This window comes from Palaemon carinicauda, chromosome 41 (genome assembly GCF_036898095.1).
Source record: "Palaemon carinicauda isolate YSFRI2023 chromosome 41, ASM3689809v2, whole genome shotgun sequence".
NCBI lineage: Eukaryota > Metazoa > Arthropoda > Malacostraca > Decapoda > Palaemonidae > Palaemon > Palaemon carinicauda.
This window is the reverse complement of record NC_090765.1, coordinates 32,101,345-32,116,065: the sequence shown is the minus strand read 5'-3', so window position 1 is coordinate 32,116,065 and position 14,721 is coordinate 32,101,345. Positions and strand designations below refer to the sequence as shown.

General features: G+C 38.6%; 1 protein-coding gene across 1 annotated transcript in view; it reads left to right on the top strand.

Annotated features, from left to right (window-relative positions):
• LOC137632497 (NAD-dependent protein deacylase-like) overlaps nucleotides 1–14,721 on the top strand; it is a 29,836-nt gene that overhangs the window by 12,414 nt on the left and 2,701 nt on the right. The window contains exons 2-5 of the mRNA XM_068364460.1: nucleotides 471–646; nucleotides 7,778–7,992; nucleotides 12,114–12,250; nucleotides 14,430–14,580. Of these exons, the coding sequence (XP_068220561.1) occupies nucleotides 471–646; nucleotides 7,778–7,992; nucleotides 12,114–12,250; nucleotides 14,430–14,580 (679 nt within the window). The remainder of the gene's footprint in view (nucleotides 1–470; nucleotides 647–7,777; nucleotides 7,993–12,113; nucleotides 12,251–14,429; nucleotides 14,581–14,721) is intronic.

Below are 14,721 nucleotides of genomic sequence, written 5' to 3'. Positions count from 1 at the left end.
TAAATACACCCCCTTCTAGTATTGTGATAGCTGGCGTATCCCTCCATAGAATTCTGTCGGGCAACGGAGTTGACAGCTACATGATTATCGGGTAAGTATATTCAAAAATTTATTTTACTAATAAAAATAACATTTTACTCTATTAGTCTGTAAAAAATATTAAATCACTCTGAAAAATATACAGGTACTTGAATTTTGGCTGGACTGTATTAGATGTACCAAACCATACAGTGTGAATCTGAAATGCATTTCATACCAACAAGAAATATCAATTAAAATCCTTCATATTATAAAGTGACAATAATTACCTGTAACTAAAACGCTAATTATCTGGACATAACCTCATTAAATAGATTATTTACGGCATAGTTAAATGGTTGAGTTTTTAACTTTTGTGTGCAGTATTAAATTAGGTTTAGAATTTTATTATCATATTTAAGATATTGTTAAGAAGGTATTGCATTGCACAGGAGCTGGAGTATCTGCAGAGTCGGGAGTTCCAACTTTCCGAGGAGCAGGAGGTTTCTGGCGCACATGGCAAGCTCAAGATTTAGCATCCCCGGTAGCCTTTAGACGTAATCCTTCATTAGTGTGGGAATTTTACCATTATCGCAGAGAAGTCATGCAAAGTAAAGACCCCAATCCTGTGAGTACAAGCATAAAGCATCTGTTATTCAGGTGTACAGGTACAGTATTTACATTTGTACTGTATTTTAAGTTGTTCCTGTACATTATACAGTACAAACCCTTGTCCCTTACATAGGAGAGATAATAGTGAAACTGGAGTACACGGTTGTTAAAAACTTAATAACGAGGTGTAAACAACCAACTGGTAGTTACCAGTTGGAAGCAGGGAAATGTGGAAGTACTGCTCCCCCCCCCCTCCCCCCTTCTTGCTCACTGACTAACATCTATGATTTCAGCTGTGGGTGTAAACAGATGTTCTCATCTCACTCCTGGAGTACTGGCTTATGCTAAGCTTTTCCTTTTCTCTTAACAGATTGTGTGAGGATGACTGTGCATGGTGAGGATGCTGGAAATACTGTATGCACTTGCCCGGGAGTGTTGTGCCATAGGTGCAGCACTTTCATGTCAAAAAGGGAAACATCTTTAACTGTTGTGCCCTGCTTACAAAGGACACTCTTGCATCTAGACCTTTCCCTACAATGTGTGTTGGGAGTGGCCATCTTCCTAGTTAAAGTTGTATAGCAGTAGGAGGAAGCAGGTGAAAAACAAGAGGTGCTTCCTCCCAAGGGGAATCTGCTGTCAAGGACGCTTTACATGTGTTGTGGCCTTCCTTGGCTTTGAAGGGCTCCCATTCAAAGGATAGGTTGGTGGAGGTGTTGGCTTGGATAGCTCAGCTGGAGAAAGTTTCGGTTTTCACTGAAGGTGCCATTGTCGTGTCTCACTTTGGAGCTGAGGAGAGTCTCTTCATCACGGTCTCTTTCCTCCAGAGTCTTCGCCTTCTATCGCAGGTGCTAACAATCTGAGTGCCTGATGAGTGACATTCAAGGGAGTGTTTCTCCTGTGTATTCTCCCGCTGGGAGGTGTGTGTTGATGAGTAAAGTGACTCAACACGGAGCCAGGCATCCCTGCTTCCTTCCTGAGCTTGTCAACCTTTCAGAACCTGAAAGCAGGCACAAGCACAAGTGTGTCTTGTTGCCCTCTCCTTTAGTTCAACCACTACAGGAAACTCAGAAGTGCTAACACCTACCAGTGTTGGAGCGCTCTAAAGCTCTTTGAGTAACCCAGAGAATGTGTGCGCACTCCAGTATGAGGATCAGATCCAATATGAGGATCCACTTTATGCTTTGACCTCAAGGGGCTCGTATGGCCCTGAGCGTGCCAAGTTCCGTGCGCGTATGTGCCAGGTACAGCTTAACGTTCCTTCACTTGAGGTGGGTGATAGCGCTATTGATTGCCACCGGCATGCACTCATTGCTCACTCCCTATGGCTCGTGCTTATTCACTCGCTGATTTTACCCCAGGAAGACCAATTAATAGAAATACTGCCGTAACAAGAGCACATTGCGAGTTGAGATGAAAGGCTTAAGCTGTCTTTCCCCCTTCCTAGATTATTTCTCCCTATCTCTCTCTTTTGAGGAGAGGGAAGGGGGATGTGCTGAGAGCTACTCCTTAAAGCTAAGACTCATAGGTACTCACTGCTTATATTTGTCAGTCTGAAGCCAATTTCCATGAGAATCCACACTGTTCGGGAATCCATGCTCATTGGGATTACATGCGTATGTGCTCCACATATACAGGTTTGGTATGTATTGTAACCTTCTACTTGCACTCGAGATCCACACTCACTGGCTCAACATGCAGTCTTTACCGTACTGCTCCTCCCATGTACACGTGCAAGCACTCATAGCATACGAGCGTCAGAATTCCACACTTGGTTTCCTGACTTATGCACGCTCAGACTATGTGGAGTCAGGCTTCTGCCATCGCAAATTTCTTGATCACCGTTTCGATAATCTACTGTATATTTATTTCTCCGTGGATACAAACTTCTGAGTCATTTAATGGGGTTACTTCTGGTTTCATTTTCTATGGTCAGACAATCAAAAGAAATCAGATTACATTATGTTACGTTCCTAAGCAATTGCTGTCCATGATGCATCCCTATTGTATCAAGCATTTACTCACAATGCTTCTGGCCGTGGAGGTAGTTGGATGTGGCTGCCTTCACTCCTATAATCGGACAACCGCATCGCCTACTCTTCGCTCTGTAAGTGCTTGTGCTTGTGTCTTTGTTATTCCTTGTCACCTGCTTATTTATTATTTGTGAGTTAGGAGTTTGTGCCCTTCAACTATGTCTAATATGATGTGTTCCTGCCTAGGCCGTAATGGTCGCCGTTGGGGTACCTTCATGAGGCTGGTAGATGTGGATCCTCATCCGGTTAAATGCTGCTTCCGCATGGGCAAATTCTCATGGATTCATGTTTTCTCCTCAGAAGACCAAAGCCATTTGCTTTACTTGTACTCGTAAAAGGGAAGAAATCCCCACCCTTTTCTTAAATGATTGTATTTCGCCATATGAGGATAGTGTCAAGTTTCTTGGAGTCATTTTCGATAAGAAAATGACATTTGGTCCCCATATAAATGACCTATCTATCAGGGTTAAGAAGTCACTGAACATTTTGAAAGTGGTATCACATTTTGATTGGAGTGCTGATAGAACAACTTTGCTTAGAATTTATACATCTTTGTGTCTGAGCAAGTTAGACTATGCATGCCAAATATATGGGTCAGCTACAAAGACTTTACTTGGAAAACTTGATATTTTTCACAATGCTGGGCTTCGCATCTGCACAGGTGCTTACAGAACATCTCCCATTGACAGTCTCTATGTTGATTCTGGCATACCTCCCCTTTCCATTCGCAGAGAGGAGTTGAGTTTGAGGTTTTTAGCTAGGTCCCTTGCTGTGAGAAACAATCCTAACTGTAAATATGTAAGGGCGCCTTTAGATCGGGCTCCTAACGGATCTAGAGTGCCTAAGCCTTTGGAAGTACAGCTGAAAAATGATGCTAGAGATGTAGGCTTGTTAACAGCACAGATAGCAGAGGTAGGATATCCCAAGTCTCCTCCTTGGTGTAATCCACCTGTTAAAATATGTTTTACGGCAGAAGGGAAAAATACCTTACCTAGTAGGGTAATGAAAAGCGAGTTTTTAAATCATGCTGCTCAACATCATGGGAAACATGTTTTTACAGATGGCTCCAAATCGGCTGCAGGAGTTGGAAGTGCAGTTGTGGTGGGGGATATTGTTATTAGAAGGAAACTCCCATCCTCTTGTTCAATTTTTACTGCTGAGCTGTATGCAATAATTCTCGCAGTCCAACACATTTTTAAAAATGGCAACCAAAATAGTTTTTATACAATTTTTACGGATTCCAATAGTGTTTTACTCTCATTAAAACAAATTATGCCAGGCCATCATCTAGTACAAGAGGTGCAGGACTGGTTAGTACTTCTGCAATCTAGGAAGAGTATCAGTGTTCACTTCTGTTGGGTCCCTGCCCATGTTGGGGTGGATGGAAATGAACAAGTAGATAAGGCAGCAAAGGAAGCTTCAGGGCTAAGTAATCCATCCCCCTTGAGTATTCCTTACAAAGATCTTAAAAGTGAGATTCATCTATACTGTAAAAATAAGTGGCAAGCTCGATGGTCTGAACTGACCACCAATACAAAATTAAAACAAATCCACCCATTGGTGGATAAATGGTGATCTTGTAATTCTACAAGTAGAAGGGATACCATTATTTTAACTAGGCTGCGTATTGGCCATACACATGCAACGCACAATTATTTAATGAAGAGTGGGGAAGGGAGACAGGCCCCTCTTTGTAATACCTGTCAAGTGACAATGGATGTTAAACATATTTTAGTCGATTGTCCTGTTTTTAATCTTCAGAGGAGGACACATTTACTCCAGGACAAACCTTTAAGAGATATACTGGGGGAAAACTATAATACCCTCAACTTGAGAAAATTTATACAAAGTATTGGGTTATATTACGAGCTATAATTGATTTTATTAATTTATTTATTTATTTTACCCTTTTAATCCCTATTTATTTCACATCTAGATTTTATTGTATGAAAGTGTTACAATTTGTATTAAAGGTTAAAATGATACTAGATGGTGTGAGCGTACAGATATGATTAAATGATTTTCGTTATATAGCGCTGAATGGCCTTTGATGCCCCAGTGCTTGGCTTAATGCCTAAATCCTATATTCAATTCAATTCAATGTCCGTCGTGTAAAATTGATGTTCGGTGGAAACTCCATGTGAGTATTGTAGGGAGTGGTCATCCTCCCAGTGGGATAGATATCATTCTCACCATATTAAATGAGCCAAGAGAGATAGTTTTCTTCTTTGCCTTCTGTTAGTAAGGAGAAGAATCGTAAGGTAGGTTCAGCGACGAATAATTTTCCGTGTTGGAGCCCTTGGAATTATAGCATCTTACTTTTCCAATTAGGGTTGTAGCTTGACTAGTAATGATGATAGTAATTATAAAAAAGAGTGCTAGGAATGAGTTGAGATATATGTCATCTCTCTACAGTACGATAAAGGTGGTTGGACCGTTTCAACTGTGCCCCCCCCCCCCCCCCCAGAGTTAGCAGTACCGTCATGCTTCAAGCATAAAAAATTTATCTATAGGTACAACAAATCAATATAAACTTTGGGGATAGATTGGCCAAAGATTTAATAGCCCTGCCAGGTGTTGTTCAGTATAGCGGGAAATAGTTCAGCTCTGAAGAATAAAGATATAGGTAAGAAATATCCATAATATCCGGCCTCTTACCGTACTGCTTTCAATATTAAATGTGCAAGTACTCTATGTATACACACGTTCAGAATCCACGCACAACAGATTTCCACTCATATTGACCATAATATGTCTCTGCATACGTGTAATGTCTCCATGCGTACATTCTCTGACAGTAATGCCTTTGATGCGTACCTATAAGGTCTATTCTCTTATTGTCTCTGACAGTGTTGCCTTTCACGCATAAGCACAATACAGTATCTCCATTCGTATGGGCTCAGACTGCGCTGCTTTTTATTCGCACCTGGTTCTCCACTGTTGCAATAAACTATTGTACACGACATATATTATACCAAATCCACTCAAAAGGTTTACCAAACTGTAGCAAAACATTAATAGCAAATGCAAATGATAGCCAGCAAACAGAAAATATAACTATAAGATCTAACATAAGTATTCACAGTATTATACAAGATCCACCGAATACTCCAAGCACACTAAAACTAAATACAGTACAGTAATGATAAACCTAAGTTCTTGCGAAAAAGGTCGAGACGATGTTGCTTAGTTTCAGATATATAAGGTTGAAATGCAGGAACACAGCTTATGATGATGAATGCTGATAGTTTCAAACTTCTTTGTCTTCTTCAATATACTTTATCATTGCAAGTTCAATAACAAGTTCTAGGTCACAGCAGGTGCTGCTGAAATGTTTACACTCACGAAGCTTTCAGTCAGGTCTGCCTTCTTCTCGCACGTCACCTGTTCTTTATACAGTATATGAGGAACCAATACTCCCGAATGTTCCTGACAAACGAGAAGCATTACGCAACATGACGCCACCCGATGGGCCCATTCTCAAATCATCTTGTACTGTATAGCTCACGCATGTCAGATAGCTTGTGCCGGAGTAGAATCTAGAACTCTTGTAGAAGAACACAGTGATATTTTCACATTACAATTACATTATTTTATAAAATGAATTGTTTCATTTTTACATAACCATATATGAAAAATAAACCCTTTTCACAAGTTTTGTAATACAGTACCATATACATATATTTAGTCTACATATAACATCCGTAAAAGAGAACAAACGGATATCAGAGCACATGAGCAAGTAGGTGAAGAAGCGTTCCCTTAGAGGAGCATGCAATTATAGGAGATCACTCTAGGGTACATGAACAGATGAGGGCGAGCTCCCCGCTGAAGGAGATCTAGTATCCTTCTGCTTGCAGGAGCACATTCGCAAATAGGTAAGGGTGTTCTTTGTAGGAACTCGAGTAGGCCCTTGTGCAAACAAATGATGGTTTGCCCCCATTGGTGCTCTGGATATGTAAGTCACAAGTGTGCATGTAGTGCATTAGTGGGTGTGCAAACAGATGAGGACGCGTAAGCAGGTGAGGGCACGTGTGATTAGTCACTTGCTAGTGGGCGCAATGGTAGAAATTATGCAAGTATTGTAACTCCTATCGATTAGTCTACTGGGTTTTCCCAATCCAGAAAGGGGAAAAGAAGGTTGGTGCCCTTCGCCTTAACAGGCAGTGAAAAGATGTGAAGGGGAGGCAGAAGAGGAGGAAGATGCCCATGAAGAAGAGATCCAAGGAAATGACAGCAAATCAGTTTGTTACAGTTACAGTATTGTATTGAGAAAGTACAAAACCTTTTCTCTTCCTTAAGACCCTCACACACTATGATCTGTCAGCCAATAATTTAATAAATTAAAACAGCCATTTGAGAGCTCTGGTAGTACAGTATGCCTGTACTAACCAGTGGCTTGAAACAAAGTGAGAGCTCGGTGTTCTGACGGATGGGCAGGGCTTCCCTGCCACCTGGCAGTAACTACAGACGAATTCAGCTTCGCTGAAAGCATACTCATATCAAAGGACCAGGGTTTGTATTCGTGTAGGAGCAAATACAAATTACATTAACAGTTTAAGATTTACGACTATTTTTAGTATTGTTTTATCACTTTTCCATCTCGTGGGAAGTATGTTATTTAGCATTATGATTTACAAGCTTCATCAAAATAAACAGAATTTTAATGATCAAATTTATTTTCTCGATGTAGTATATACTTAGCTTTGAATCATGTAATAGTGTTGTTTTACAGGTCTTTAATGAGTTTGATAATATGAGAGTACTGTACTAGATCGAATCAGTCTCCTTGACTGCTGAGTACATTTTCATATACACAGTCTGACTTTTGACACTGCTTGATGGTCCCTATGGGATACAGGGATCAAGCGAGAAAATTTTTCCTTTTAATTTTGAAGTTTAGACCCATGCTTTGTAGATATTAGCATTAAGATTCACAGATAATTATCGAAGGATAGATTTTATAATTATAACTGGTTGTTGGTGGATTCTAAAGTTAGTGTGAGTTACTATGTATACAATTTAGAATTTGAAAGTACTATATCGTATTAGATTAGTCTTCATCTTACAGTACAGTATTAGGTTAGTCTTCTTCTATGTTTTTTAATCTGCTGCAGGCTCATCTCGCACTAGCGGCAGCTGAAAAGCAACTTGAAGCAGAAGGACGCCGATTAGTTGTTATTACCCAAAATATTGATGAACTTCATCGCAAAGCTGGATCAGAAAAGATCATTGAACTTCATGGGTCGCTATTTCGAACGCAGTGCACCAATTGTGATGAAGTTAAGGCAAACAGAGACAGCCCTATCTGTGAAGCACTTGCAGGAAAAGGGTTAGTAAAAATCTTTAATCCCAATTTATAAATATTTGTTGCTATGAAAATACAAACCCTTGTCATTTATATGGGTTTACTCTGTAACTGTTTTGCAACTATCAAAATTAAAGAAATTATGTGGATCTGGCAACATTGTATGGTTGCCTCCTGGACCTACTCGCGCTGGGTAGGAGAACTGGAGCTTGTGGCTCCCTAATCACTTTACTCTTGGTCGCTGTGACAGAATTTCTGCTAGTTGATCGCTATCCATGCTATGCTTTTGTGCTTTCTCTTTTTCAGTGACTCCATTATGGGTGCTTCTGAAGTGTGTATGAAGTCCTGCCCCGGCCTTGAAGGTCGCCCTTGTGGCACCTTTATGAGTTGGGTGGAGGTCGATCCACATCCTTTATATTTAGGGTGTTATGGTTCGAGATGCTCGATAAACTCCACTTGTGATTTTTGTTGGGAGTGGTTAGTCCTCCCAGGGGGAAAAGTAATTCAGTCGTTGCAAGAAAGTTAAAAGCTCCAATAACAAAGGATGATGGCCATTTGTTCCAGCACAAATTTTTTTTGTTATCTCCCATTGTGCTCAGTGAAGCAGAGTACTGTATACACACTGATTATGATCCTTTGGCTTTGGCGCTTAAGCAGCCAGAACAAGATTCTTTACAGGAGCCATTAATTTCACCAGATTTTGTGAACTCCTAACTGGTCACCATCCTCAATAACGAGTATGCTAAGCTCAGCGGACCAGCTATTTATTTTAGATTTAGGTGAGCAAGAAAATTTCTCCTCCATAGTACAGGAGGTTTCCCCTGTAAAATTACATCAAGTGTCTCCTTAATTTACGCCAATACGAACACTACTGTACATTGTTCAGCGAAAGTGCATCATGTATCTCCACGAACACTTCCCATGATTTTAAAGAGTTGTACTATTTATCGATATGGTCTCATAGCAATTCGGGTCCTCCCATAACTACAAAAGGCCCTAAAGGTAAGTTCTCACCCAAAAAATAAGCAGCAAGCATCTCTCCAAGCAAAGCATCGGCTCTTCCGGATACCTCACAAGGACCCGCAGTGTTATCTTCCCCTAAAAAAGAAGTTATTTTTTTCAGATCACAAAAGGAACAACAAGGTTGGTCCTACTAACCCAGCATGAGTGCAAATCTTTCCCTGTGTCCGCAGATACACAAACAACCCTTGTGTTTGCTTCTCCAGACAGGAAGAGAAAAGCGCTGTCTAATTATGGCACAGAGCAGAAATGTGCAAGCAGGGATACGAACGCCGCCTGAACGCGATGCCACAGGCATGCGTCCCCAATTAGCATGGCAGCTGAACACGCCGCAATCATGCCCAACATAGCAATAGTTTTTTCTTGATGCAGACTGGGTCCTGAGGAAGAAAGAAGCTCGTATTAGTTTATATCTAAAGGGAAATCTATACAGTAGTTAGATTTGTCTTCGTTCTCTGCAGCATTCTGCAACAGCATACCTGTTGCTCTCAAGACCCACTCATGGTAATTGGCAAGTACAACTATTCCGCTGAAAAACTTTCCCTGAGAATTTACTTCTGTTATAGTAAAAATTACTGCTTTAAAAGTATTTATCATCCTGCTTTTTATTCTTTATCCCATCTTAAGCCATTAAGCATAGTAATTGAAGTCTTATAAGTAACTTGCTACTGGACTATTGATCTTGCCTCTGGTGTTGCATATCTAGTTATGTATTTCTTTGAAAGTGGTTTATTCTTGATATATAACTGGAAAAATATTCATTATCTATAAGAAAATTAATGACTTAATTTCACTCAGACCTCTTTTTGTTGCTGTAATAGCATCTTAAGACTTAATTTATGTCTTTTTGTGCAGAGAAGATAATCTCTTCTGGTTAGCAAAATTAATTGCTGAAGGCATGGTCTATTTTTCTATTTGCAGAGCTTCAGCTACTCCCAAGGCCAACAAATCCAGGGAATCGCAATCTAAACCAATCAGTTATGGAAGAGAAAATTTTGCGTTGAAATAAACAAGGCGCATTTTGGTGACATTAAAGGACCTTATCTTTAATCATTGGTGGCCAACTGCCAGTTTTATCTTCATTTACTGTATTTCTACCTGAGTCTATATTATTTCTTAACAAAGCTCCTAAATTTTCAGACATGGCATGTCAAAGAAAGTAGCATCTAAACCTTCTTGGTATTGGAAAGAACTGAAAAATACTTCAACATTACGATATCCAAACCACAAGAACATGATCTTATTCTGTTGCCAAATTGTGATTTATAATAGTGCCAGCTGGTCTATCCAAATTGTAACTGCAACTCTTGGTTGCATTGCAAGATTAGTAAATTGATTAGTATTACAATAGACTGGAAACAGTTGATTTGTGTGTTTAAGAAGAAAAAAGTAAAATCCTTGCTTTTCAGTGTGGTTATGAATATGGCCCAAGACTTTGGCAACCAGTTTATACACAACTTAGATGAGGGAGACTAATTTCTAGTCAAAGGCAAACCCTATCTTGAAGCCTAGGCCTCTTTGAAATTGAACCCCAGTATAACTCTTGGAAGTTCCATAGACATTGGGCTGATGAATTATTCTGTTCATCAGAGCCTTCAGTCACATGCATGACTTAAGAGTTTGGTAACTGCCAACATTATTTTTCAATGTTAAAGAACATGAAAATACACATGAATGGAAGGAATTTACTGACAAATTGTTTTCAGATAGGTAGATTTCATATTAGAGGATATCCTGTGGAATTTACTGAACCTGCAGACACCAAATTGCTAGACATTATAGGTCCATAAATCTCTGTCTAATTTTTTGTTCGTTTTGCTTCAATATCCATATCCAAGTTGGACATCAATAAGGAACTAATCTTGTATAATTAACTTTCTGTCATCTTTAGCAGTTCAGGATAGATTTTAACATTCCTGGCAATAAATTGAAACCCTTAATGAGTTGGCAATTTCCTCTTATGGCAAGGAGAGAGAGGTTATGAACTTGAGTGAAGAGTTAAATCTTTTGGCAATCTATCCAAAACATACTCCAAGCTTCCTTTCATTTAATTATGGATCATAGCAAATTAACACTTTTTATTTCCCCATTCTAGATTCATGAACCCATCACACCCACTAGCACAAATATATGAATGCCTCACAAAGGTAGAGGTAGGGGAAGTCTTAGATGTTTCAGATGCCAGGGAAGAACTATCTTTTGAGGGATGAAAAGTGCTTATACTGCCTCAAAGAACCATACAATAACCACTATTTCATTCATTACTATACTCATATTTAATATTAGTTACAGAGTATAAACTTTTACCCTCCAGATGCTACATAGTTGATGATCTTTCTCTAAACGAACAATGAAACTTTCATTGCTATAAAGTTACACTGCATTCCATCTTGATTAAACTTAAAACAAAATGGAGGTAGAACAACATATAATCTAGTAATGGAGGGTCACATTCCAAGGGATTGAAAACTACCCCTTAGCCCCTGGCAATGATTTTTTGCCCCTAAATACAATAAAGTATTCTCTATTTCCCTTAGAATATTAAATGAAATATCAAGCCCCCAGAAATTGGATTGAGAAAAAAGTCAAGTACCTTATATATGAAAAAATTTTATGCTGTGCTTATCAAAATTTGTCTGATCCAGATGAAGTTTACAATGTTCTACATCCACTTCCCGTAGATTTTATAAAATCTGTTAGTCATCTTGTATTATGATTGGCATATGTTTTTTCCTAGTTCACTAGTATTTTGGAAATACTGAAATGTATTAGTTTTATTTATTTACTAAAATACAACACTTCAGAGGTTTATTGTTAACCTAAAGATTCACAACACACAAGTCTTGTAAATATTTTAAAGAATCCTCATTATTTTGCTCTTGGAACTACTGTATACACATTACGAAAGTGGCACACATTACAGTACACATGTAAACTATATTTTACTGGTAATGCAGTTTTAAAAGCAAGGTAATTGTAGGAAGTTTTTTAATTTATAGTGAATTTAATAATGAAAATAGCATAATCTCAATTGATCATATGGATTAAATACTGTTGAAGGTAAAAAACAATTAATCTAAATATGTTATGATTAGGCTTTTTATACATTACTTTTTTTTAAACAGAGCTCCAGATCCAAAAGCTGAGGATGCCAGAATACCTGAATCTGAATTACCTAGGTGCAAGTCATGCTCTGGCTTGCTGCGTCCTGATGTAGTCTGGTTTGGCGAGGGACTAGATCCTGATGTGTTAGAGAGAGCAGGTGAGTTTGAAAAAATCTCATTGTTTCTGTGAACGACCTCTGAGCCTCATACTATACTGCCTCTTCTCCAGAAGTTCAGTGTACTGTATAGATATTTACCCCTGAAATTAAATAAAAACTCCCATTTTCTATCCATTCAATTGACACATTCCTCTAGTAAAGTGATGAGACTCTAAGCGAAGGGTCAGGGCCTGGTATGTTATTTAATTTTCTCTGTCGCATCTGTTTGACATACACTTCTTCTAGGTTGTGATAATTTTTATTGCAATTGAAGTTATCTTACTCTGTATTTATTAGTAATTCTTGCATAGTGATAGTATAGTGATTTAAATTACCACTATGAGGAGTATGATTGCCCTGCTTGTTCTTCATATAGAAAGTATTTTTTCAATTTGAGTTTAAAGGTTTAATGGCCACTCATGAATGGCAGAAGCAGGATAATGCCCTAGAGACTGCCCATATGTACATATAATCAGTACCCAAGCCCCTCTCCACCTAAGCTAGGACCACAAAGGGCCAGGCAATGGCTGCCGATGACTCAGCAGGTAGACTTGTAGGCTCTCCTAAACCCCCTTTCCGGCTTAGCTCATAAGAATGGTGAGGTTGCAACCACTACAAGAAACTATTGAGCTTGAGTGGGACTTAAACCCTAGTCCAACAGAACACCTGGCAGGGACATTTCCAATAATCCACCACAACCCTTGCTTTTAGTTCAAGGGAATACTTGGAGAAGACCAGGCTAGTTGCCTATACAGGGAGGATGACAAATATGACACGCTAGCACAGTTCGCTATTACACTCTTAACCAGCCAGATTTTGATAGTTGAGGGCTTGAAAGCTTTTAACTTATTTAGCTTCCTTCGTTTAATCTCAGAAGGCCATCAAGTTTTCGCTTGTAGTGGTAATTTTTGTTCTTATTTGCCAAGTTGCTAACCCTAACTTAACTTTCTAAGTCAGTTGTAGTGGTAATAGTGCCCCAATCAGTAAGGGTTTTCAATGACCACTGCCCCTTAAAGAGTCAAGATTCTCTCATAAAGCCTCAAATTCTTCAAGTACCTTATGTCCATCTGCTGTTAAACCTTTGCATTTCCACATTCATTGTTTCTGTTTTAGACAACTAGATTGCTAGGCAGAAGACTCGAACTTTCCTTTCTCGCCAGTGCCAACCCCCTAGAAAGACCCAGCTACTATCAAAGTGGTTTGTCAGTGAGCCAGTGGGGTGGGGGCATGTTATTCCCCCAGCTTTGTTGTTATCATTCACCTATGTAAAGGACTCAGTTTTGTGTAGTTAGGAAAAAATTAAATTAATTTATATCATTATTGTTATTATTTGATAATACTATGTTATTACAACAGCAAAATACATAGTAGTATACAGTACAGAAGGTTAGGTAAAAAAAGGAAAAGGGAAGAAGTGGGGGAGCAAGGTTATGATCCACACCGATCTTAATTGAGAAGATGCTGCGAAAGTTTGCAAAAACCCAAAATAATTACCGGTAGTTGAAATATTTCAAAGATTTCTGTATGGGAATAACCGAAATTCCAAACCTAGAATCCATGAAAATTGAAGATTAACTATAAAGGGATATCATTGCATGTAAAGTCAAGTACTGTAAAATTTTGTGCTATTGCAAAGTTATCAATGCACTAAAGGTGTAAAGAATAAATTCTATCTTTTAAATGCTCTTTTATATAATAACAAGAATTGTACTCAGTAAAGTTGTAGTGTCAAAACTTTTGCAGCAACATTACTGTACAGTGTGAATGTGGCGAATGAATATTTAACTGTACGTTCACTCAAAGATTCTTACTTTATATATTTAATAACATGTATATAATGTAACAAATAGAATATTGGTTGGAAGGGTATTAGTAATATGAAAACCCTGGTGATGGTTTGTGATAATAACCTTGTGCCAGTTTTGCCATACAAGTACTGTACTTTGCTTCTATGTATTATCATTATTATTATTAATTATTATTGTTATTAATTATAATTTTCTATTAGAATTTTCTGTTAGAAAAAAATGTATAGACATTCATTATATTTTCAGTTAATTGTAAGGTCAATATTTTGTCTTTCATGTATCAAATTGGACTCCGATGACTTTTTTTTGGTTATAGGTACATTTTGGCTGTCATATGCAGGGAATTGAAATGGTAATGTTTGACCTTCCAGGTAGTGAACTGGATACCTGTGACTTGTGCTTGGTTATAGGTACGTCATCTGTTGTTTATCCAGCTGCTATGTTTGCCCCGCAAGTTGCTGCACGAGGTGTTCCAGTTGCAGAGTTCAACCTTGAATCTACTCCAGCTACTGATTCATTTGGGTGAGTATATGTTATGAAGGTTTAAATTTGTTGAAAGTTTTTTATTGTAAATTGGAAAACACTGGAGTTTCTTGTTGTAAGATCCTCCAAATGTAGGTAATGTGGGTAAAGGCCCTAATGGCAAAGCTTACTAGGATTGGT